Here is a 27,013-nt window from a genome sequence, read left to right on the forward strand (position 1 = left end):
AAACATGGGTTTCACCACTTCAAGCCTCCAATAAGCAAAGTGGTGGTATTTCACCGGTTGATGAAAGTCAACTAACACAGGATTAAAAGCGGAGGAACCAAAAAGGAAAGGATCCTCCATAAAAATCTATGGCCCGGATGCCAGTATGACACCAAAAAATCTAGCCTGAGAAATACACGCCAGGAAGCTACAGAGATCCCTACCGGAAACCGACATCAAAGAGCAAATAATGCCTAGATTCGCCATCAAACTGGCGACAGGAAACACAAGGAACTGGGTTGTCAAGCTTAGCCCCACAGAGTAGCAGATCCTAGCAAAGCAAACACGGATCTTCATCAACTAGAGCAGCCATAGATTCCACGAACATATAGTAGTTCCAAAATGTTACAGATGCTGCAAGTTTGGCCACACTATCCACACTTGCAGCCAAAACACCCCAACCTGTGGTCACTGCGCCGGCAAAGGCCATGACTACAAGGACTGCCCAAAAGAAACATGAGGAACCAACATGGGCCAACTGTAAGAGTCAGAAGTTGGACGCTTCACACTCAATTCGTGACAACAAATGTCCTATTTACGTCAAAAACAAGACTTTAAACCAAGCCAGATCAATTATGGCAGCACACTATAACCACTATAATACCACAAAAATCAAATTCATCCAACTGAATGCCCAACGGATAAGGGCCGTAACCGACCAAGTCAGGTTCAAGGCCGATTAAATTAATGCAGATGTAATCATATTACAAGAGCCGTATACCCACTCCAAACTAGTCAGAGGGTGTCCCCTCAACTAAAAACTAATGCAAGCAGATGATACCACCCCCCGGGATGCAATCCTAATTAGGAATCCCGACATCACTGCAACCAAAGTCTGCAACCTGTGCACGGATTGGGCGGCCTGCGCTCAAATTATCACCGCACTAGGTGCACTCTACATAATCTCGCTATATTGCAGACCTGGTGAAGACATCACCACAGCCACCAGATACCTCCAACATATGCTACCAACTTACTAAGAGAGGAAAGAATTATCATCGGAATGTATGCATGCATTGGTACCAGATACCACAAGACACATTTAGAAATCTTTTAGCGTCCATGCCTCGCCGGGTACGAGCTGTTTTGGCTGCATGTGGAGGACCAACATGATACACTGCTGTGCAAAATTTAAGGACCAGTCAGGTTTTCACCTGTAGCTTCTCATAGGAGTGGTCTGGATATGCGAAAAGCATACCAAAGGAACCTTGTTAGGTACAGAAATGATGAAGGAAACAACCCCAACACAACAACGGAAACAAAATGGTACAGAGGGACTTTATTCAAAAATGGCAACTGGCTGCCATGATACAGATGCATCACTGCCAAAGATGGAACAAAGGGAAGAGGTAGTCCTTAGTAGGAGATATAGCAACCCCTAATGTCGATGCAGGCTTTGCACCGCCTGTCCATACTTAGAACAATGTTGATAATTTTTTTGCGGTAACGTTCCATTCCTCTGTCATGAACATTTTCTGGTGGGTGTGGGCGTGCCACTAGGCGTTTTCCCAGAGCTTCCCATATGTGTTCAATGAGGTTTAGATCGGTCGGTGGAACGGGCAGGCCAATCCATACGAACAATGTCATCACTTTCCAAAAGCATATCAACAGCTGCAGTGCGATAGGGTGTGGCGTTATCATCCATAAATACGAACTCGGGGCCAATGGCACCTCGGAACAGACGCGCATGGGGAAGGATTACCTCAGTACAGTAAAGTGTAAAGTGTAAAGTGTGTTTAGGGTCAAGCGGCACCAGGGGTTCCCCCCATCTCCGCGTAGTTTACATTGTGGGTGAACCAGCTGACTGGAAAAGCCAGAGATTCAAAAGTGTATGGACTTTGTATATGTGTGATGCCTTGTACCGTTGTTCATCTGGTCATTTAGCCGCCAGACCCCTACTGAGGCCCGACGTTGTCCCACTTTCGCCCCGTGGAGGCAGACCAGGTACTCACTAGTATATAATTCACTCTGGCAGGTCCTGCCACCTAATTCCCTGAGATTTCAGTGGCTAGGACCTAAAAAAAAAAAAAAATCGCGTACGCGTCGCGGGGATCGCTAGAAGTCCAAAATGTTGGGCAAAATTAATTTAGATTGGTGATTTTAGATTGTCTGGGGCATGTTCACATTGCTGTCAGATAGAGTGGGGTGAAGGCTGAAGACTGGTGGGCAGAAATAGACAGAAATATGGAGCCGAAAGGAAGGCAACTCCAGTTTACAGTGGGGCATGCCCATGCCCCACCAGAGGGAAGAAATAGGGTGGCAGGGGGGAAGGGGACAGCAAACTGTCCCCTCCCCACTCTGCCAGGAATAGGTAAGACAGTGAGCCAAACAAGGGAGCTGGCTCAAGTTGACAATGTGGCCTGTGTGCATTAGTGGAAGCAAACCAGACCGTAGGGTCAGGTCCACATCATCCAGAAAAACTTGAGGCCCAGCAGAGGCGATCCAATGTTGTTTTGGCTGAAAAGGTTGTGCAAAATGTCACAGTTGGGAGTCATTCATGGGACTGTTGTCCCGTCTGGTAGTCAATGTTCTGGGAAGTGGAGTTTTGTCACTTCTCATAAGAGTTCCAGTTTTGTTCTTGCATGAAGGATCAAGCAGGGAAACCTGACATCTGGTTGGGGGTCTCTGAGAAGCTTTGTTTGACACATCTATTCGAAGTTTGCAGGCAGAGGAATGGTCAAGCGTCTAGCGTACAGGTTCCGGGCAAACTTGGTGAATGCTATATATGATTCTTCATCTTCCAGTAAGTAGTGTTCCCGGTTTTTGGGATTAAGGCGCACTTGGATGATTAATTCAACACGAAGATCTTCATAAAATTCGCAGTCATACATCTGGTGTCCCCAGGTTTCCACAGAGCCACATGCACACATTGGGTTGTTTTCGAGTCTGAGAAGGTGTAATTTGTGGCGGATCGCTCCAGGTCCTGTTAGGAGATACGTGCTATACAATCCAGGGCAAAGCCATACCGGATGTACAGCTTGTGGGTTCGGGTTTCTAGTACTGCCTGGAGTTCGTACTTGTAGTATGTTACACTTTCTTTGGTCAACTGGTATTTCCTCTCTAGCTTCTGATGTATTATCCTGGCTACCTGGTCGTGTCTATGAGAGTACTGGGTGTTCACCTTGCACCCGGCGGTGATGAGTTGGATCGTTTCTGAGGCCAGGTGGCATCGTTGACATGTGTCATCTGACATTCCGGGCTCCTTTGCGATGTACTGTATTTTCTATAGTTTCTGGTCTTGGATGGCCAGCATGAATCCTTCAATCTCGGGGAAGAGCGTCCCGTTTGTGAGCCATGCATTGGAAGGAAGCAGTAATGTCGATGTGATCTTGATGGAGGTCAATGTAGTGTCTGCCATGAACTGTCTTCTTTGCCCATTTTTCGAACTTCGTTTCTCGTACTGTCTGGGCAGGAGGGGTTTCCTCCCTCAGGTTGAATGGGGTATACTACTTATCTACCTTCCTTATGGCCTAGTAGAGTGGTGCTGTGTTGTTCTCGAATAATCCTTCAGATTATCTATCGCTCTCTTCTGTTGTTCTGTCAGATCTATCAGGCCCCTTCCTCCCTCTTTCCGTGGTATTGTTATTCTTTCCTCTGCTGACTTTGGGTGGTGTTGGCGATTCTTGGTCATCATTGTCCTTGTCGTTCGCATGATATCTTCTAGCTCGGTGTTAGTCCAATCTATGACCCCGAATGTGTATGTTATTACTGGAGCTGCATAGGTGTTTATGGCTTTAATTGTGTTCCCTCCATTCAATTTTGCTTTCAGCAGGCTTTTGAGTCTCTGGTGATATTTTTCGGTCAGATACTTCTTGATTACCTTGTGTTCCAACTGCTCAGCCTGCATCATCCCTAGGTATTTGTAGGTCTCTCCTTCTCTCATATCTTCGCTCTCTTTACCAGTTAGCAGCTGGTAGTTTCGGCCAACTAATTTTCTCTGCTACAGTGTGTTGGTCTTGCATTTTTTAGACCAAATTCCATCCTGATGTCCTTGCTGAATTGTTTTGTATATATTTATCAATGATATTAAAGAAGGTATATCAAGCTTAAGGTAAAATTTTGCAGGTGATACAAAGGTTGGGAGGGTTGATAGTAACAGTAATGACAGTATGCTGCTGCAACAGGGTCTGGAAAAGTTGGGCAGATGGGGTGAGAAGTGGCAACTGAAGTTTAACATTGACAAATGCAAAGTACTACATATGGGTAGCAATAACACCAAACAAAAGTACCAATGGGTGGTGTTACACACAGGGTAGTAGAGAATGAAAGACCTGGGGGGGTAATTGTGAAGTCAGATATCAAGTTTTCTGAGCCATGACGACAGGCTGCCCAAGTAGGTCATGGGGTCTTGTCAATGATATAGAGGAATTTTGCGAGCTGGAGTTAATTATAGTTAATTATATGGAGTTAATTTGGTAAGGATCCTCTTACCAAAAAAAAAAGCTTAAGTTCTGCAAATTCCAGCGTCTAGAGACTAGGCACCTGCGAGGTGATCTGGTTGAGGTGTATATGTCCTTGATTGTGAGCAGGCTCAATGATTGAGGTGCGTATAAGGCATTGATTGGTTTGTGCTGGCTCAATGCTGATGGTATTCTTCCTTTTGTTCAGATTACAAACTTGATGGGGCTTAAATTCAAATTTAGAAAAGACAGTTGTAGAATAGATGTGCGGAAATTTGCCTTTAGCCAGCGGGTAGTTGATAGCTGGAACAAACTTCCATCTGGCGTTTTGAAAGTTGATAGCTTAAATAAATTCAAGGAAGAAGTGGACAAATTTTTAGAGAAAATGGATGTATGAAATGAGAATTTGCGAGGAATTTTGCGACCGGGAAAAAGGGAGTGGTTATCCCCTTGTATAAGGCAATGGTCAGGTCACACCTTGAGTACTGCGTACATGTCTGGAGGCCTCGTTTCAGGTAGGATATAGGGTTGCTAGAACGAGTACAGAGAAGAGCAACAAGACTGGTGAAGGGATCAAAGGGGTGCTCTTATGAAGAAGGACTTAAATTCTGCAAATTAAATTAAATTAAATTTTCTGTTTATACTCCGGCACGACAACCAAGTCAGTAGAGTTCACAATAAATCGTCAATACAAATATTTATCGTATTTAGTAGTCACGGGCTTGAACCCCGGTCCATTCAAGGAACGCGTGCTATGGACTCTCGCTCCTGACACTGGACTACATCAGGCTTCTGGAGACTAGGCACCTGCGAGGCGATCTGATTGAGATGTATAAGGTCTTGAATGGATTGAGCAGTCTCAATGCTGATGGTATACTTCCTCTCGCTCAGATTACAAATCTGAGGGGGCATAGATTCAAACTGAGGAAATACAGTTGTAGAACAGATGTGCGGAAGTTTGCCTTTAGCCAGCGGGTAGTTGATTGCTGGAACAAACGTCTATCTGTTGTTGTGGAAGTTGATAGCTTAAATAAATTCAAGGCTGAATTAGACAAATATTTGGAACGAATAAATGGATGAAATGGGACGGGTTTTTTTTTTTTTTTTTGGCTAGTGCTGTATATTCTTGCTTTCTTGTATCATTTGCCTCTACTAACTGAATGCTAATGACCGCAGGTTAGCATTTTGCATAGATATTGCAGAAACAGAGCGCTTGAGCCCTATTTATATATTGGCTGTTAGTTTAAATATCTTTACGAATATTTAAGAAGAAACTTAAAGAAACTAATTTAAATCATAAATTAGTTTCTTCAAGTTATGAAGAAATGCTAGTAGTAGTAGCAGTAGTGGCGAAATTCCATCTAACTACGGACAGTTCGGAGATTTTTCGAGGGAGTGTACCCCCAACGCGACAAATGACCGACAACTGCATTCTGCATTCATGGAGCTCTGTTCACTGCATTGATGGGATTCTTACACGGCTGATCACTTGCATTTACTTTTATAAGACAAAATAACAGACCTTGTCGACCGCTCTGGGCGAAACTGTTTTCTGTGATACTGGAACATGACATGTTAATGGTGCATGCTTAGTATCTTGAAGACTAAACGCACAAGGCATAATATTTTATGGGTAGAAATTAACTGTATAATATCGGCATAAATACACCATAGTTTACCCATAAGTTTAACTACATAAGTAGTGTAGCGGCATCGTTTGATTTTAGCTCATATTGTGGCTGCCTTCTCAACGAGATACCAGTTATTGCACTATGTCGAATAAATAACGCGTCTCTAGTAGAGGAGACTACTTTTATTTATTTTCAGTGGGCACCAACACCACCCAGACACGTTTCGGAGCTTGTTGGCTCAATTATCTTACCCTGATAATGCAGATATGCCATCACGATTGCGAAGTTAATGTGCTTGTCTGCATTATCAGGGTACCTGCCCGCCCACTGATAAGTGAGCCAACAAGCTCCAAAACGCGTCTGGGTGGTGGTGGTGCCCACTGAGAATAAATAACAGTAGTAGAGAAGCGTTATTTATTCGAAGTAATGCAATACCTGGTATCTCGTTGTGAAGGTAGCCACAATATGAGATAAAATCAAACGATGCCGTTACACTATTTATGGGTAAACTATGATGTATTTACACCGATATTATATATGCTTAGTATCTATACATATTGGAACTCGATGACGCACAGTCAAACTGTTATATTAAAATTATCCATAATTACATATCAGAATGCATTACTTGCACTAGGGAAATGTCTAAATTTGTATCAGCATTTTTTTCTGTTTTTGAACAAAAGCTCCTAATCCGTGGGTGTATTATATTTGTAAATTGCATGAATTCTATGGGTTACATGTTTTTCTGGATGAAACGAAATGAATTCCGGAAGGGGAGGAGGGGACTGCAGCACTTGTCCAAATCCTTCTAATTCGACTATAGATTTTTAAAAAAGACTTCACTGCGTTATCACCGGTAGTGTGTGTGTGTGTGTGTGTAGTAGTAGTAGTAGTAGTAGTAGTAGTAGTAGTAGTGGCACATGATGCAAGAAAGCAAGTGTAGGAGCTTATGCAGCATCAGCCAAAAAAAAAAAAAAAAAAAAAAATCATCACACCATTCCCTCCAAATGCCTGTCCAGTTCCTCCTTAAATTTATTTAACCTATCAACTTCCACAACGACAGATGGAAGTTTGTTCCAGCAATTAACCACCCGCTGGCTAAAGGCAAATTTCCGCACATCTATTCTACATCTGTCCTTTCTTAATTTGAACTTATGTCCCCGTAGGTTGGTAATCTGAACAAGTGGAAGGATCCCATCAGAATTCAGCGTGCTCAACCCATTCAAAGCCTCATAGACCTCAATCAGATCACCGCGCAGGTGCCTAGTCTCCAGCCACTGCAATTTGCAGAACTTAAGCCTCTCTTGGTAAGAGAATCCCTTCATTCCCCTCACCAATCGTGTTGCTCTTCTCTGTACACGCTCAAGCAAATCTACATCCTTCCTAAAATGAGGCCTCCAGACTTGTACGCAATACTCAAGGCGTGGCCTGACCATTGCCTTATACAGAGGGACAATCACCTCCTTTTCCCTGCTAGCAAAATTCCTATATATCATTGACAAAACCCCATGACCTGCCCTAGCAGCCTGTCTGCATTGCTCAGAAAACTTCATATCTGACTGCACAATTACTCCCAGGTCTTTTTCATTTTCTACCACCTTAAGTGTAGTACCACACAGTTGGTACGTTTCTCTGGGGTTACTTCTACCCATATGCAGTACTTTGCAATTGTCAAGGTTGAACTTCAGTTGCCACTTCTTAGCCCATCTGCCCAAATTATCTAGATCCTGTTGCAGTAGCACACTGCCATTACTGTCATTAACAACCCTGCCAACCTTTGTGTCATCTGCAAACTTCGACATTAAGCCTGATATACCTTCATCAATATCATTGATAAATACACAAAACAACAGTGGACCCAACACCGAACCCTGTGGGACTCCACTAATAACATTAGTCCACGAAGAGCAGCACCCATTGATTACCACCCTCTGTCTTCTCCCACTTAACCATCCTTTTATCCATTGTAGCAACTTACCCTTAATACCATTCTGCTCCAATTTGTACAGTAGTCTTCCATGCGCAACAGTGTCAAAAGCTTTCCTGAAATCCAAGTATATGATATCAAAATTATTTTTCGCATCCAGTTCCTTTGTGACCACATCATAATAACCAATCAAATTTGTCAGACAAGACTTTCCCTTAACAAACCCATGCTGTGTTTGAATTATTGCTGCAGTCTTGTCTAGATGATCCTGCAATGCATCTTTAACCAGTGACTCCATTATTTTACCCGGAACAGAAGTTAAACTAACTGGTCTGTAATTACTCGTGTCACCCTTCGATCCACCTTTGTTAATTGGGGACACATTTGCACATCTCCAGTCCGTGGGAACCTCCCCTGAGTCCAAGGATGCTCTCATAATTATGGCTAAGGGTTTGCTTAGTTGCTTTGCCGCCTCCTTTAAAATAACTGGATAGATCCCATCCACCCCAGGTGCCTTTCTTATGTTTAACTTCAACAATTTCTCCTCCACTTTGCTCTCAGTTATTACAAAATCATTAAGCACACTGCTACAATTTGATAACCTTCTTCCATTTTCAAACTGTAATAATTCCTCACGTGTGAATGTAGATGCAAAATACTCATTCAGTTTGTTTGCTATCTGAGCAGGATCATCAACAGTCGAACCATCGATGTCAAGTGGACCAATCATATTCATCCCCTTCCTTTTAGAGTTTATATAAGTAAAGAAATCCTTGCTGTTTTTCTTAGCATCCTTTGCCAAAGATTTCTCGTAATCCGCCTTCGCCTGCCGAACCTCCTTTGTGACCTGATTACAGACTAGCTTATATCTGCCACAGGCTTCTGCGTCACCTGATAATTTATATGCATCCCATGCATTTTTCTTCTCTGTCACGAGTCTCATTAGTTCATTTGATAACCATTTAGGCCTAAACCTTGAACGATATTTCTTAATCGGTATATAAAGTCTAGTAGCTTCCACGATTAATTCCTTGAATGCTTCCCACTTAGAATTTACTGTTGGTAACATCGTCAGTTGATCCCACTGTACAGAATTTAAAAACTGTCTGAGACCACTGTACTCCCCTTTACGGAAGCAAAAACCCTTTCCTTTACCCCTGACGGTAGTTACCTCTTTGAGTAAATCCCACTTCAGCACACTGTGATCACTGCCACCTAGTGGTTCCTTTATCTGCAAATTCTTAATACACGAATGATCACTGCTGATAACCAGATCAAGAGTGTTACTTTCTCTGGTTGCCTCTCGAACATGCTGCTGCAGAAAACACACACTGTGTGTGTGTGTGTGTGTGTGTGTGTGTGTGTGTGTGTGTGTGTGTGTGTGTGTGTGTGTGTGTGTGTGTGTGTGTGTGTGTGTATCAGAGAAGAAAAAACAATGGGTATATATTTTTTCACATAGACCTCTCTCTCTCTCTCTCTCTCTGCTGGTATTGTCACCCTGGTCACTCTTGAGCAGCTCTTTGCGGTACCTCCCAGCCAACTGGGCGTCTCTCAGGATCGAGGTATCAAAATTCGACGGACGTTGAGGATCTTACTACCTCCACCAGTGATTGGCCTGATTCCATCCTGGTGATCGCCCTCGACTGCAATGAATGATTCATATGGTGTACTGTACATGTGATATCCAGGAGTCAAAACTGAGAATTTTACGAAACGGAACGCTTCTTAATAAAATACCTTATCCTTAATAATCAAGTATCTATGTAACGATGGATGCATGTGACGAATCTGAACGGCGTTCCGATGCACCCCTGTCCATTTCGAGCCTGGTGATACTGGACCACAGAACGTTATAGACATGCTTGGTATAAATGCACATTCGAATTGCATGTCGAGTCAGACTTTTATATTAAAACCATCCATATTTGCATATCCAAATGGCGTGAGAACGTAAAGGTATGCTGGGGCAGGAGGTGCTTACACAAACCCCTTAAATTTTGGGGGATAAAAAATTGTTTGATAAAATTTAACAATTTTAACAGGTGATGACTCTTAGCTGAAATTCTTCTTAAGTGAGCCCGCCCCTTGGTAACAAAGTGGTAGCACACACACACACACACACACACACACACACACACACACACACACACACACACACACACACACACACACACACACACACACACACACACACACCTAGAATAGTGGCATAGTGTTTTGTGGAAGGTGCCTCTGAAGGTTTCTCACATCTGTGATGTGATGCTTTGTGGAAAAGTACAGAACCTCTGAAAAGGTAAAAAAAGTAATGTCTGGTTTGTGTCAGAGTAGCGTTATGTTCTGTTGTTGTGTCTCTGGCTACTTGGCCGCAGGGCCCCTAGTGAGACCCTATGTTGCCCGCCACTACCGCTGGGAGGTGAGCCAGGCTGCCCATTATACTCTGGCTGGCCTCTACTGGGGTCACCTGAGCTTCCTGACAGAGACCAAAAAAAATAAAAAAATAATAAATAAAATAAAATAAATAAAAAAAAAATATATATATATATATAAAATAAAATAAATAAATAAAATAAAAAATTTGGAAGAAATGAGTAAAGAAATAGTGAAGAAAGGTGGGTCATAAAGTATTTAAATAACAGCAGACCACGACGAAGGAAGCCTGCAAAAGATGGAAACAGGGAGGAGTGCAGAAGGGAGAAAACTCATTGGAGACAGATGCTCCTATGGGATTTCCATATGATGCCCACATGGCAGGTATCAATCCTGATCCCCTTCGGATTGATACCTGCCCTGACAATCCTGATTATCAGGACTGGTATTGATCAGGATTGAAGGATATGTTAGCATGACAGCATATAAGTCCCACGACGGAGAGTTCGTCGTCAGCAGATCCTACCCAGGAGAGACGGCCCTAGTTTGCATTGTGCCAAGTTTGCGCTTACTTAAATCCCACCAATATGAGAAGGATGTATCCAAGGCAGCAAGGAGAAGAGAATGGAAACATCGAGTAATGATTAAGAGAAGCAAGCTGAAAGATTATAGGTGACCGGGAGCTGGTTGTTGGATGGCTTGTGAAGAAGTTGATGCTAGGATAAGGCGTCTTCGCTTGAAGACAGAAGCAGCAAATGTATAAAAAGCAGTGTAAGCATGTTTGGAATTGATTAGTGCATTAACAGGTTGCATAGTAGCCAAGTTAGTCTGTGCGGCTAGCACAGTGGTATCGTCACCGTCCTCCCCACACCGGTTGGAAAAGGCCCGGGTTTGAATCCCGTCGATGATGCGAGGAACCGTAATGGGTTTTTTTCACTCCATGGCTGAGTTAGTCGGTCTCAGGCGTAGATATGATGGTTTTTTTCCCAAAAACTGGGGGTTTTCGTCCAGCAAACAGACAAATCGACCATAGAACACACGCAATTAACAGACATAAGACACAGCACGGCAGATGAATTTAATTATTCGAGTGACCTAAGTATAATAGTTTGGTTTTAGTAGCCAAGTTAAGATCTGTGAGTAGTCGTTGCTGGAGGTCAGGATAGATGGTGCAAGAAGAGATTAAATATTCCCAGTCTTTAGTGTCTCCACAGAAACATTGATCATCTTCAGAAAGACCCAGATCCTTTTTTTTTTAAGGTTTTTTTCCTTGGTTTCTTCCACTTATCAGTGGAAGAAACCAAGGAAAGAAAGTTCCTGATAATATGATCTTTGTCCCCAGTTGACCAACGAATCTGCCAGAGAGAGAGAGAGACAAGTTCAGCCCAAATGCGTTTTCTCTCTGTTTTGATGTCAGCGTCAAACTGTGTTTGTATACCAAGGAAGGAGGAAATTTCATTCTTGCAAACACAGTAAATTAAACCCTGAAAAATGGCACGAAGATCTAAGGGAAGATTACCAGTGATTACTGAAGAGCTGCAGTAGAGATTGTTCTGCAAGCGCGGGTCATAAGGTGTAGGTTGATTCTCTGTGTCTGTTCATAACTATTGCCGAGGACACTCTATTGATAGCAACGTGCATGAATGAACATGAGCCCTCATGGGTAGCACAGTTGGTATAATCGCCGTACTCCCTGAGCAAGAGACCTGAATTCGAGTCCCAGCGACGACAAGATGAATTTTTATGGGCCTTTTTCACAACGTGGCTAAATTAGTCGGTCTCAGGCGTTCAAAACATGGGTTTTCTCCCAAAAATCCATGTTTTTCGTCCACTAAACAGAATACGTCCACAGAACATCCTCAATTTACAGACAATATACATGGCGCAATATGGCCTTAATCACCGATGCTCTTAAAACCCTACTACGACAACGATTATGAATAAACTTGATACTACAAAATATAGTAATATTCTTGTATTCTCTCCCTCTCTCTCTCTCTCTCTCTCTCTCTCTCTCTCTCTCTCTCTCTCTCTCTCTCTCTCTCTCTCTTTTTCGTAACCTACTGGAGAGAAAATAGAGATTTATTTTTTATCCAGAAAAAGAGAAAATAATATAGACTACTATAAAGAGAAAATTTATTTATGAACACACGTACTTATTTGTATTTGCATCGGTTATCGGTTATCTGACTAACTCTGACTGCATCGATTATCTGACTAACTCTGACTAAAATGGTCTTGGGCAGGACACATAGCGCGAAGACATGATGACAGATGGACTAAGAAAATAACAGAATGGTACCCAAGAGGAGCTAGAAGAAGACCTGGAAGACAACGACGGAGATGGACAGATGAAATTCATGAGTTCGTGGGTAGTAAGTGGATGGCCATTGCACAAAACAGAAGGAACTGGAAGAGGCCTTCATCCTGCAGTGGATTGAAAATGGCTGATGATGATGATCTGACTAACTCACACAATTTTAGTTCGATTTACAAAGATTAAGCATGCAGTCAACTATACTCTTACTTCTGTTCACTTGTGAAAGTACTGTATATGCCTATGCCAATAATTTTGCATTGATCCACATAATTAATCTATTAGACTATTCATGTGGATTATTATACTATAATTAGTATATAACTACCCAACTTTGTTCAATATTTCAATGTTTGCTAACAATAAGCGAAGAGAAGGATGTTTACAGAAGACATTAAATGCTTTATAAACATGTATCACAGGTTATCTCGTTTTGCACAAACATACTTTTAATTTAGTACATTAATGCAACATAGAAATGTCATCTATATTACGGTAATTATAGTATCTGTATATTATAAACAGTACAGCAGTAGACAACTCAATCAGTTTTACTGCATTTATGCTCGTAAACAGTGGCGGATTCAGGGTAGGGGCACCGGAGCACATGCCTCCCCAGTCGTTTTTCGGAAAATATACACCAATCGTTTAAATTCTCTTTAGCTACAAAAAAAAATTTTTTTTTCATTGTTAATATAGGATTTTATCTATTTTTGCATTGTGGCTCAGCTATTTTCAACTGACTATAGTTGGAAACCCTGATGCTAATGTGATCTCCATTCTAGTGCACAAAATGGTGCCCCTTCTGTCATTTTTTTCTGGATCCGCCACTGCTCGTAAATAACATTATGAAAAAGGAATCGTAAAGGCAAAAATTGCTGTGAGATCGATTGTGAGGAACAAATTTTCCTTTTCAAATGATTAAAATTATCACATAAAGCAGTAACAATTTATCACCTGCCTATTGATCTAATATAAAAGAATTCATAAAAAAAAATAAAATTGATAATTATTATAATTAATTCATTATGATTTCGTTAAATAAATGAATCATAATAATTTATTGAACCTAATTATTTCTCAAAATTAATTCTTTAAAACCTACCTTGTGACTTTCCCCACCAGTGGAAGGAAGAATATGACAATCTTTATTAAGGAGTGCCGTTTGTATTCCTTTGGCACAGTTTTGCTGACGATGGTAACGGATACAACATACCTCCAATGCAGATAAACAAGCGAATTGCAAATCAACATTAACACCTATAATCGGGGTTGGATAGTTATTGCAAGCATCATTAGATCGAGCCCAAGTGGTTCCCAATGTACAGCAATCAACGGTCAAAGATTCAATATCTTCTGCAAAGGAAAACATTTTCGTTTCTTTTTAGAATCATGATATGAATTTGCACTAACATAACCATAAAAATCCAGATATGGGTTTTCGGTTTTTGGAAAAGTAAAGTTTAGCCCCTTAATTTTATTATTATTTTTTTTTATTTATTTATTTATTATTTTTTTTTTTTGTTGTTGTTTAACCTCACAATTACGTCCTGTGTGACGAATATCTGATGTCGATATGGACAGATTAAAATATTTTCCTTATACTATCTAAAATGTATAGGAACCTAAACTTGATTCCTATTTTTAAACTAAGAGACATAAAATTACTGAATACATTTCCAAAACATGCTCTCAGGATCATCATCAGTAATAATCATTTTCACCTACCAGTCATCGCCTATCTTATCTAAAATACATAAATTGAATTGGCAATTACTACAAATTTGTTTTCGTTAGGTTAAATAAATGAATTATAGTAATTTATTTAATATAACCATTTCTAAAAAAATGTAAAATTCTTGAAAATACTAGAATCTGCCTTATGACTTTCTCCACCAGTTGAAGGAAGAACACGACAGTTGGACTGCCGTTAGTATTTCTTTGGCACAGAATTGCCAAACATATATAAGGTTGTGTGGCATCTAACACCTGGAACAAAAACTAGACAGAAACCTTATTTTCTCCCAACAGCTATTAGAACTTTCTGAATAAATCACGTTTTTATATTCTTTCATCATACTTATTAATCAGTTTAACATTGATCTGAGATCAATGATCTCACATTATTGCATCAAAAATACTTTTCGTTATCTTCAGCAATTCACACTTTTTTAAAATTCTTCTCTTCATGGCAAATTTATTGAAACTTTTTGTTGCAAGAAATGCAAGTTTATTTGCAATAACAGCAATGTCTTATTAAAGATTTCCTCAGATTTTTCTGATTACTTAGGTTCTTTTAGTTTCACGAAGCATTTTAATATTCTACGTCGGTGAACATTCGATCACATACTATAATTTTTAGTGTTTCTCACCAACCATTGAAGTAAAAACGGAAACCAAAATCTTAAAAAGTTTATGTTTAAGTTTACGATAAATTTACAGTAGATCAAACAAAATACGATTATACAAAATGTTACTGATAATAAAATACTGAATTAAGATAAAATAAAACAAATGTAATTTACAGTGAATATACAAATAAAATGATAATAAAATACTGAATTAAAATGCAATAAAATATACTAGATTAAAAGCGCTAAAATAACTGAAGCTTTCAAAGGCTTCTGCCTTCTTCCTCAACAGTGTACTTCTATACTGCGGTGCCTCATTAAATACCAGCAGGTTCACAGTGCATCTCACGTAAACGTGTACTGTTCCCGTACATGTTGGAACCGGAAGCGGCTCTGGAGCGTTCCAGGCGAAAATGTTCATCCCCTCCAAGGATTACCGCCTCAAAGAGGGGATGAATGCGTGTACCCCTGTCTCTATTTATATTGTTTCCAATAGAACTAATTCGTAGGCTCTCGAGCCACTTGCGGTCCCAAAATCTATGCGCCCAATCAGTGATGACTGCTTCGTCCGGGGAGATTCGGTCACACTCGGGGACGAGAGTATCCACCTGGTGGACAAGGAATTTTCAGCTCCGGGAAATGGATAAGTTTTTGAAAGACTTTGCCGTTTTGTTGACCCCATTGTCATATTAAATCGTACTCTATAAATAGTTTTATAGTCCTAGTCACGCTCGTTAGTTTATTTTTTAAATTTAGCTAGAGATTTTAAGTTTTTTCTTGTTTATATTCCGGCACGACCACCAGATCAATCACGGGCTTGAACCCCAGTCCACTATCTATCTATCTATCTATCTACGATAGTATACGCGTAGGACACGTGCTTTTGAGCTCCTGCTTTTTTACCCCTTTTCGACGTTTGTCCGCGACAACCTCAGTCAAGACTTATATTGTTCGATTCCTCTTCGGAAGAGCTTTCGAGTAGTCAAAATTTTGTGTGTAGATTTAGCGGAGTTTGAGTTAGATAAGATTTTAATTTTTCAATTTTAGCCATGGAAGGCTGGATATTCCAGTAACGGCTTATTCCACGCCCCACCCACCCCATCAATTGTCTCCAGCTATGGCCAGCGAAGGTCAAACAACCACAGTAATGGAACCTACAGCTACTGTCAGCAGTGACCAAGACACCGGAAGCCACACACTGCGACAACAGGTAAATATTTCAAGCTTCAAAAGGTCAGTAACTGTTATTACTTATGCTAATGCCGTATCTAATGGATTATGCTTGACCCCAGCGAAAACCCCTCTCTCGCGACCAACAATAGTACATACGCGGTCGAACAACGCTTCTACAAATGAAGCAACCGCTATTACTTCCCGGGAAAATGGCATAGTAATGTTCACTACCAAGGAAAACACCCTTTTAGAGAAGTACCTTACAGCAATCGCGGAGAAAGTATCACCGAAAAATATTACTCACCCATCCCGTGTAGCGGGAACTGTGCGGGTGTATTTCAGCCACCCCTCATGGGTGCAAACTATTCTACAAAACGGAATAGACGTCGGTCTTCATCACCTGGAAGTGGCGCCAATTGCCTTAGCATCAACGAAAGTTACAATTTCAAACGTCCCATCTGAAATTCCTCATCAATTTCTGAGAGGAATTTTATCCAAATACCGATCCGTTACCGGGAAAATACGCACACTCTCTGCAGCAACCACGAAACCGGAATTTTCGCATATAAAAAGCTTCCGCAGGCAAGCACTTATGCACTTCGCCAAACAATGACGCAGCAAACAACATCCCAAAACTCATCGACGCCGATCTAAACGGAATCATTTACACCTTTTATACCTCCGTTTCTTCACAATGTTTCTTCAGCCACAAAGAGGGCCACATCAGGAAAAACTGCCCGCATATCTCTAACTCTTCTGAAAGTAATACCGAAATTCAGGTGGCATCAACCAGGGTCAAGCCAGATGCACAAAGCAAGCTGACCGTTGGAGACAATGGGGATGCTGAAGAAACTGTCAAACAGTCCGAGATGCTTCCCACACCAAACTCTCCAGAAAAAGAAAATTCAAAGACCATAGAAGACCAGGACGCAATCTCTTCAGAAGACCGAACAACCGAAACAAGAGGTTTTTCCAGGAATCAACCCCCAAGGCAGACAACGTCCAAAGTCACAAAACAGAAGAAGACAACGCACACGGCGGCAGGAAAAGAGCAAACCGGTAACAAAAACAACAGGAGCGACGAAAATAAATACAGAACACCACAGAAGACAAAAGGTCAGATCTCAAATAAGTCCATCATACCACCAAGTATGGAAATAAATAAGCAAAATAAGCAGCTACAAACTACTCACGACCCAAATGAAGAAGAAGAACCTGAATTTGTAGGATCTGAAGAAGAGACTTACCGTGATTCTCACGATTCAAGTGCTTCAGAGGACGAGGAAAGCGATTTTCCCTACACTAAAGGTGCTTTAACTGTGGAAAAACTGCGCTCCTTTCTACGGGAAGTACGCGGCTCCCCATAGAAACTGGTGACAGCTCTGAAGTTCACCTCTAACATACCCGAGCTGATCTCACAACTTACAGACCTGCGCTCCAAACTAAAAGGAAAAAAGGACAGGGGAGATGTGAATAGATCCAAGCGCCTGTACTACTTGATTAACGGGTTCGAACAGCAATACCATCAATCAGAATGTTAACCGCCCTAAAACTTGCAAAACCCTTACCTTTATTCCTGCAGATAATGCTGACACTTAGCATGCTATCACTTAATGCGAGAGGATGCGCCTCTGCATTTCGCAATAAGTTGACCCTCCACCAGGTCTAACGACATCATGCCAACCTACTCTTCCTACAAGAAAGAAATATTAAAACATACACAAGGCATCCTTAAAAGGGGCAGATTGGCCATATGTATTCCATCATTCTCCAACCCAACAATATCATGGAGCAGGACTGAGTATCGGCATTCATCGTAAGTCTGCCTGTTAAACTCAATGTGATAGCAGAGATTGCTGGCAACGCAATTTATGCCACCCTGGATACACCAAAGGAAACCCTGCATATCTTTAACATCTATATGCCACAGCAGGACCAACATGCTATTCAAATAACCAGCTTCATACACAGCCATATTTCTGCAATAGATCAGGAATACATAATTCTTGCTGGCGATTTCAACTGCACTCTTGCCCCAGAAATGGACAGAGCACGATGCACTGAGCACCGCACAACATTAATCAATAACCTGCAGGCCTTGATAAACAACAACGAATTGGTCGACGTATTAGACACCAGCACCCAGAAGAAAAGTCCTACACCTAGAGATCAGCAAATACAGCATCTGAAAGACTACCTCACAAAGCTCGACTGGACAGATACTACATCCCAAAACACACAATCCTCCTGTTCAGAAGCATCACACGTTTGTCATCTTATATCTCAGATCACTCCTTTATCAAATTACAGCTCTCCTTCTTATCGAATCACTTCAAAAGTTGAGGTGCTTATTGGATGTTCAACAATAGCCTTCTTCAAGACAAGGAATACATCTCTAAGCTACAAGACTTGATATCCAATCTTGCCCAATCCATAGACAGATTGGAGCCCATGAACACATGGTGGTCTAGATTTAAAAGTCAACTGAAATCATTCTTGCAAACCTACAGCCATCAGAAAAATCAACAAAAGCGTAACAACCTCTATCAACTTGAACAAAGGCTGAAAAATCTCCCATCTGATAGTCAGACCCATCAGTCAACACTACAAGTCATACAAACCCACTTAGAACACTCTGCAAAAGGCGCCCTACTCAGATCGAGATATACCCACATAAATCTATGTGATGCCCCGACCAAATACTTTTTCTCATTAGAACGCAGACATCACAAATCAACTACAATCACTGCCATTCAGCTGCAAGACGGAAACATCACCGAAGACCCAGAGGAAATAATAAGATTTTATTACTTCCCAGAGGAAGTAATAAGATTTTATAGAGAAATTTATAGTTCTCAAGAAACCTCTACAAACGCAACCGAGGAAATCCTTTCAGGACTTAAAAAAACATCCCATACGGCCCAATGCAGTATGAAGAAACAAATCACCCTACAAGACCTAACAGCAGCATGCAAAGCCCTTTCCAAAAATAAATCACCAGGTCTGGACGGACTGACTTCTGAATTCTTCCAAACGTTTTGGGATCAACTCGGAGTTCTACTCTTTCGAATGCTTGAAGAAGCTCAGTCCCATGGACTAACAGTTTCGTTCACCACCTCTGTCGCTCGACTGATTCCCAAGAAAGGGGATCGCACCAGTCTACAAAACTGACGCCCGATTTCCTTAATGAATACGGACTGTAAAATCATTTCCAAAGCCATCGCCAATAGATTAAAAGCCACTCTCTCCCTGATATCATCGATCACCAACAAACATACTCAGTACCTGGAAGATCGATTCACGACAATCTACATCTGATCCGTGACCTCCTCTCCAGTGCAAACAACCAAAGAAAATTCCTAGCACTAATTAGCCTTGACCAGGAAAAGGCATTCGACAGCGTTGAACACAGTTACCTATTTCAAACCTTGAAAGCCTTTGGATATGGACTCTACATCATCGGAACAATCCATCTGGTATACAAGGAAGCCAAATTCTGCGTGAAACTGAACAACCACTCACCTGCCACTTTCTATATTCCAGAGGGATAAAACAAGGCTGCCCACTCTCTGGACAACTCTACGCAATTGCCATAGAACCATTCCTTAATAAAATTGCCACCAGTATACAATCCCGACGAACGCTGCTACCAGAACCCCACCTAAATATAACCTACTCAGCATATGCAGATGACGTCACAATTGCAATACGCCACGAGAGCGAATTTGAAGTCATTCAAAAGGCTCATGATCTTTATGCTCAAGCATCAGGCACAAAACTCAACCACTGTAAAACCAGCGGCCTGTGGGCTAGCAACTGGAAAACTAGAACCGACTCCACCATCCAATGCACATGGTCCAGCGAGGGACAGAAATGCCCAGGTGTGTACCTTGGCAGTACCCTCCTTTTATTCCAGAAGAACTAGCCCGAATTGCTGAATCGTTTCAATAAAGTACTCGGGAAATGGAGAAGCGTGTGCGCCACATCTTCGCTGAGAGGGAGAGTGCTTGTGGTCAATGATATGGCGGCAAGCGTTCTCTGGCACACCTTCAAAATACTCACTCCACCTGTTGACTTCTTCCACCAAATCCAGGCATCTGTCCGATGCTTCCTTTGGAACAAAACCAACTGGATATCCTGCTCCAAACTTAGCCAGCCACTTACTCAAGGGGGGTCACGAGTTGGTCTCTCTTGACGACAAAATCACAGCATTCCGTATCACCTTCCTTCTTAAGACGCTGCAAACAAAATACCCACATTCCGACACTACGGATAAACTACTAGCAACAGCCACTAGAGGACTATCTCTTTCAACAATATTGAGAATGGATATGGCACCAGCGCCACTCAAACTGTCACCGTTTTATAAAGACGCATTATATCGCTGGAAAAAGCTAAACCTTCACCATACTCTTGAGAGAACATTCCTTCCCGGAATACTTTCAGAATGGCTCTTCTACAATAAAAGAATAATAGATCCTGCAAATGAGGATATTCTTTTCTTTCCAACGTGGAACTGGGCAGGAAAAGAACCATAGGCGACCCCCCTGACACCAAGCCTTGAATGGAAAGGATCAAAAGATTTTCCCATTAAAACCTGCTGCTTTGTTGCAAAGCAGCAACAAAGACATCTAAAATCAGCGATCACACAAGCTCTTCCAGACATCACTACAACTAAAGGGATTGGAAATGTCACTGAATCCTCGCCTACACCATCCTTTGTCATCACATTACCAGAAGACATGGTACCTCTGTCTCCTGCAAAAAAGTCTATCAGCTAATCGTGTCTCGCCATACAACCACGATTTTCCCGTCATCCACCTGCCAAGCTGTCCCTGCACCCCTCTCCACTCACCACAAGCCACCATCTAACTTTCAGTGGAACCTTCTGTACAGGATGAAATATTCCAAATCGGATGCAGACATCCAGTGGAGACTGTGGCATAACATCCTTCCCACCCCAGTCAAGCTACAAATTTTCGGGTTACGCACCTCAAACTATTGCCTCTTCTGCGCCACTCCAGGTACCCTGTAACACACATACCTGGCATGCCCTATGAACAAGGAACTCGTCAAATACGCTTTGGATGCAGCAAAGCTTTCCTGCAACCACGCCCACACTCCGGAGGACTACTGGTGCCTGCTTCACTCTGAGCAGACAGCACACACACACACACACACACCACCTGCAACTTTCTATTCATTGCGACCAAGGCCGTCATTTACAACTTCTACTTGAAGCACACAAGAAGCAGTGACGACGTGCCTCCTGTCGACACATCGGCGCAACATCTGAAGTGAAGCCTACGGAGGAAGTTGCAGAGCAGACTTCTACTCGAATTCCACTGCAAAAGACCAGAAACTGTGGATCACCTTAACAGCGAATGAAACACCATCACTGAACAGTCCATCACCCTCAACGTGTGACACTTAATATGAGAATGATACAATGCCAAGAAACTGTTTTCTTAATTCCTGAAATTGAAATGTTGAAAACTTTGTATTTCACTCTAAAAAGTTTCTTTAGTTTTCCTTTTTTTTCTTTTGTACATAGAATGTAAATAGTTGTTGTTGAAAATGTATCTACTGTTCACGTTTAAAATAAAAATAAAAATCTATCTATCTATCTATGTTTTGGGTGGCCCCAAGACTATCGTTCGTCCAAATCCACCTTTTAATTTTATCTATAAAAAACTTGAGTAGAGGCCTGAATATATGTTGTGTAGTGTACATAACCCTGATCCACTCAAAGAGCGTGTGCTATGCACTCTTGCTCTGACCACTCAGCTACGGCAATTTGTTTAGAACCTTTGTATCATTCAAATCTTGCCGCCATTGTTATAGTATTATAGAATGAGTGACAGAGTAGTAAGATATATGTTATTACTACTCTGTGGAGTGTTTGGTAGAGGAATTCAAATTTTTGGTAAAAATTCAGATCTTGGGTACTTCTCCATACTTCGACTAAAAGTCAGGAAGGCAGTGATTGGCAGGTGCCACTCACTTTTTGCTCGCCCCCTGTCCTCCTAGGTTGACATGCCTAGGGTGTTTATCCCCCACTTGCCGCTGTTTTAAAATCGGGAATTCGTTTTCCGATTTTAAAACACCTGGGCGACTGCCGCCTGGTGCTCGTCCCTAAACACGAGGAGCCGGGCCTGGGTCTACTATCACTTGTAGGACTGAAGCGTACAAAATCCCGCACCCACCGGAGATGGGGAAACCCATGGTGCCGTCAGACAACTAACACACCCACCGGAGACTGTAATACCGGTGGGTGCCAGCAATTCCACTCCCAGGTTGCCCAAACCTGGGAACTAGCAAGAAAAAAGAAAAGCACTGTGTAAATTAACCAAGTCATTATTTTAAACTATAAAACTTTAACTATATACAAAATCATTTAAAAGGATACCCAGTGGCTAGCAGTCACGATGAGACTACTGTAGCAGGAAGCATGTTGATTTTTGTTTCTTCCGCTCCAAGATACACAGCAATAAAATACATCTTTACAATCTTCCACGAGAAGAAGCGTATTGGAAGCAGATGATAAAGCCAGTAGCATCAACAGGGAAACAACAGCCGCAATGAGACTGTTTCTTTATAAATCATTGATTTCCATGCAGTCATATTCAGGAAAATTTGATCAAAAATTTAATGGTAATGATGATTGCTATGAACAGTCACAATGAGACTGTCACAGCCCATTACTATTAGCTGGTCCAAAACGACGTTACTAAAATTGAAATATGAACCTTACAAGAGACCACTGCCACGGAAGAGCATAATGATCCTTGTCATCTTCCCAGTCAATGGTACTCAACAATTAGAATTCTTTCTTTTCAATCTTCCACAGAAGAGCTGTACTGGATGCAGATGATAAAAGCCTCTAGCGTCAGGAAGAAAGTCAACAGCTATAATGAGACTGTGTCTCTATAATAAATAATTTCACAATTCATCATTTCCCACGTTTAGGAAATCATTTGATCAGAAAATCAGGAGCGATGAAAGTTGCTGTGAACAGTCGCAATGAGATTGTCACGGCAAGATTTATATTAACTAATCCAAAAGTGGCGTTTTTGAGCATGTAGTTTCAATTTCATATTGAGCTATGTGGTATGGGATCAGTATGGTATCTATTTCCAGAGTCCAACAAGCAAGCGATTACAAGATTCAAATAATGAACTCGAGTTTTTTTTTTTTTTTTTTTCCCAAATTGATATTTTTATTATTTACATTGTTTACTTCATATCTGCCTTATTTACAACGTGTAACCACGTGTTCCAATAAATCACTGTAGACTATTTCGTTCATTAAAATGCAAGTCTGATGTTATGCCCAAAACGTTGTAGATATCCCTTTCTTTAACTTGTAGATTGTGCCTCTGAATAAAATATATAATTCTATGGTGCAAGGGGCGCATTGCACTCGAACGCCAACGTTCAAGGGGCGCCAGAAAATCTGAAACTTACTTACACATATGAAGAAAATTTTAAGAAGGACGCAAATTTCGATTGGCACCCGGGTGCCCTATTACCTAGGAACTTCACTGGTGCCATTTATATAATCATCGTCCTGATGATTGAGAAAACACTTCCACAGTAAATCATAGTTTGGATTTAATACAACGGCATATGAGGGAAAACCATTGTAGTATGCTTGAAAACGTAAAATTATCAAATTATAAAAAAAAAAAAAAAGTAAGTAAGTCATTACAATTTGATACCCCTTTCGACTGATTGTTGCGAATAGTAGTGATTGACATGCCTAGCCCGCTATGGTTAGTCTTAGTTAGGATGTTTATCAATCCCCCAGTTTAACAATGACAAAACAAGAATGACAAAAATTAAAACAGGGGCAAGTGGGGAATAAAGACCCAAAACTAACGGATTCATGCGTAAAAAATTAACCCCAGGGGCTCACATCTGGTGAGTATGGGCTTGGCACACCCAGGGTCCTGAGTTGGATATCATCATTCTTCTCTTCTTGGTGATTCCCTTCTACTTCTCTCTCTCTCTCTCTCTCTCTCTCTCTCTTTCTCTTTTTCTCTTTTTCTCTCTCTCTTGGAAATTTTTTTTAGCTGGTGCAGCATAAGCCTCAGGCTTCCTTGCACTATATGGCTAATAATAATAATAATAATAATAAAATGGTTTTTAATCTAAAGTATACAAGATTATGAACACATCGTTTTTGCTTGATTCCGTCCCGAATTCATGGCGTAATCTAACATAATGAAAATTTATTAAAAATACTATATTTCTTTTGCTTGAATAATCCACTTCTATCACAATAATCCGCTAAGAGGGAGAAAACTGTGTTTTCTCAATCTATGTATAAGTCATATTCTTGTAAATCTAGGTTTAGTGTCTAAACCTAGATTTACAAGAATGACATCAGGCTCATTGACATATCCCGTAAATTCCAATTATGACTTAGTTTTGTGTAGTATTTTTAATTATATCGAGTTTGAAAATTTGAACGAAAATGGTGCCTCAGACCAGAGCAGCAAAACTGAAGCTTCGTCTAGCTTTATATTCCTTTTTCACCTTTTGAGTTAGTAGGTCTCAGGGAAGGGTAGAATTATTTTTTCTCCCGATTTTTTCGTCTAGCAAAAAGAAAATCGACCAGACCACAGAACATGCAATTCACATACATACCGAGCAATATGATCTTAGTTGTTGATGCTCCTAAAACTCTATTACAACAACATCTGTATGAAAGGTTGTTTGATGTTTTACGAATCTCTCTACAACGAGACATGATATTGTCAAGGGGGATGTATTTGTTTATGCCCAATGTAAGAAGTATGAGGATTTTAGGCGCTAACTCAGCATTGTTATGGGCCTTTATGAGAGCTTGAACACTAAGCCTATCTTTATATCTTTGAGGGTGTCCACCCTCCAAAGATTTAAATTGGGACCCATCAAGATCTCAGCTGCCCACATCAACGTCAGAGATTGAACTTGATCATCAGACAACACAGTGGCAACCCCCAAGGCAGAATGCGCTGGTCCCCCAGGAGCTAATTGTCGGTGACTCTGTTGTCAGGGGAAACATGAAATACGTGCTGTATATTGTACATTCCCATTCCATCCATTTATTTACACACACAATTTTTATGTACATTCTCATGATATAAACAATTTATACAGGGTGTTTCAGTTAAACGTTTCAGAACTTCTAAGAGGGGTAGGGTACATCCTGACAACTGGAAATCATATAGCAATGTGGGGTCGGAAATGCTTTCCTGAAGCGGTGTTGTACACAGAAGCACCATAAAGAAAAGAGACCGTAAGTGAGAAATCGTTTTAATAATACATGAAAAGAAGCAAAAGGTACATGGATTAAAGTAAGTGTTCGAAGTTTCTTCCACGGGCTACAATGCACGCTTCACATCTCCGACGCATGGACATCCGAACATTCTGGAATACTCCAGGCGAATTTCGAATTTCTTCGGCAGCTTCTGCGATTCTTGCAACCAGCTCCTCAGCATTGTCAACAGGGGTGTCATAAACTAGCGATTTCATATGACCCCAGAAATAAAAATCAAGACATGATAGGTCGGGTGACCGAGCAGGCCAACGCACGGGACCACCACGTCCGATCCACTGTTGACCAAATGTGACATCCAGGTAGTTACGAACATCTCCGCTATAATGGGCAGGGGCTCCATCGTGTTGGAACCACATTGTCTGTTGCGTCGATGCAGAAATCTGTTCATCTCTCAAAAGTTGTGGCAATACTTGCTGCAGAAAGATCAAGTAGATAGGTCCGGTTAGACGACACGGTAACAGGTAAGGTCCGATGAGGTGATCTCCCATAATACCGGCCCATACATTGACCGAAAATCAAATCTGTGCTGCACGACGTCGTATTGCATGCGGGTTCTCGACCGCCCAGATATGGTCGTTATGCGTGTTGAAAATTCCTTCCCTTGTGAAGGATGCCTCATCGGAAAACAACACTTCAGCAGGAAAAAAGGGATTTGTAGCACATTTTCCAAGGTACCACTGTGCGAAAGCAATACGAGGTGCATAATCCTCCGGTTGCTGTGTCTGGACATGCTGCCTGGAGTATTCCAGAATGTTCGGATGTCCATGCGTCGGAGATGTGAGGCGTGCATTGTAGCCCGTGGAAGAAACTTCGAACACTTACTTTAATCCATGTACCTTTTGCTTCTTTTCATGTATTATTAAAACGATTTTTCACTTACGGTCTCTTTTCTTTATGGTGCTTCTGTGTACAACACCGCTTCAGGAAAGCATTTCCGACCCCACATTGCTATATGATTTCGAGTTGTCAGGATGTACCCTACCCCTCTTAGAAGTTCTGAAACGTTTAACTGAAACACCCTGTATACATACTCTTATATATACTGTAGTCTTTCTGTACATTTGATTGTGTGTGTCCTGATAAGAAGGGTGGCTCCTAGACATAAGCCCATCTCCATCTTTTACTCCTGTAAAATCTCAGAACGTCTGAAAAACAGGCCTGAAAAAGAGTGTTATTTCAGGCCATTTTGCCACCAGGGATTAACCAACACCTGGATCAACCATTCTCGGAGTGTGCTGTAATGCACAAATCCCGCACCTACCGGAAGTAGTGCTATACTGGTAGGTGCCAACAATCCTGCCCCCAAGGCTGCCCAAACTTGGAGGCCAGCGAAAAAAAAAAAAAAAAAAAAATTCCAACTAAGAACAATGTATACTTGTTGAGACAAAAGCAACATTATACAAATATTTACATGTAAATAGCAAATACATACACTTAGAATGACATTAACTTAACAATAACACTTAGAAACATTAACT

General features: G+C 41.3%; 1 protein-coding gene across 1 annotated transcript in view; it reads right to left on the reverse strand.

Annotated features, from left to right (window-relative positions):
* LOC150076217 (uncharacterized) overlaps positions 1-27,013 on the reverse strand; it is a 385,004-nt gene that overhangs the window by 347,785 nt on the left and 10,206 nt on the right. Inside the window, exon 2 of the mRNA XM_090388025.1 lies at positions 13,790-14,040. Coding sequence (XP_090244151.1) covers positions 13,790-14,040 — 251 coding nt within the window. The remainder of the gene's footprint in view (positions 1-13,789; positions 14,041-27,013) is intronic.

Source organism: Mastigoproctus giganteus, chromosome 13 (assembly GCF_048544385.1).
Source record: "Mastigoproctus giganteus isolate SK-2022 chromosome 13, ASM4854438v1, whole genome shotgun sequence".
Classification (NCBI taxonomy): Eukaryota; Metazoa; Arthropoda; class Arachnida; order Uropygi; family Thelyphonidae; genus Mastigoproctus; species Mastigoproctus giganteus.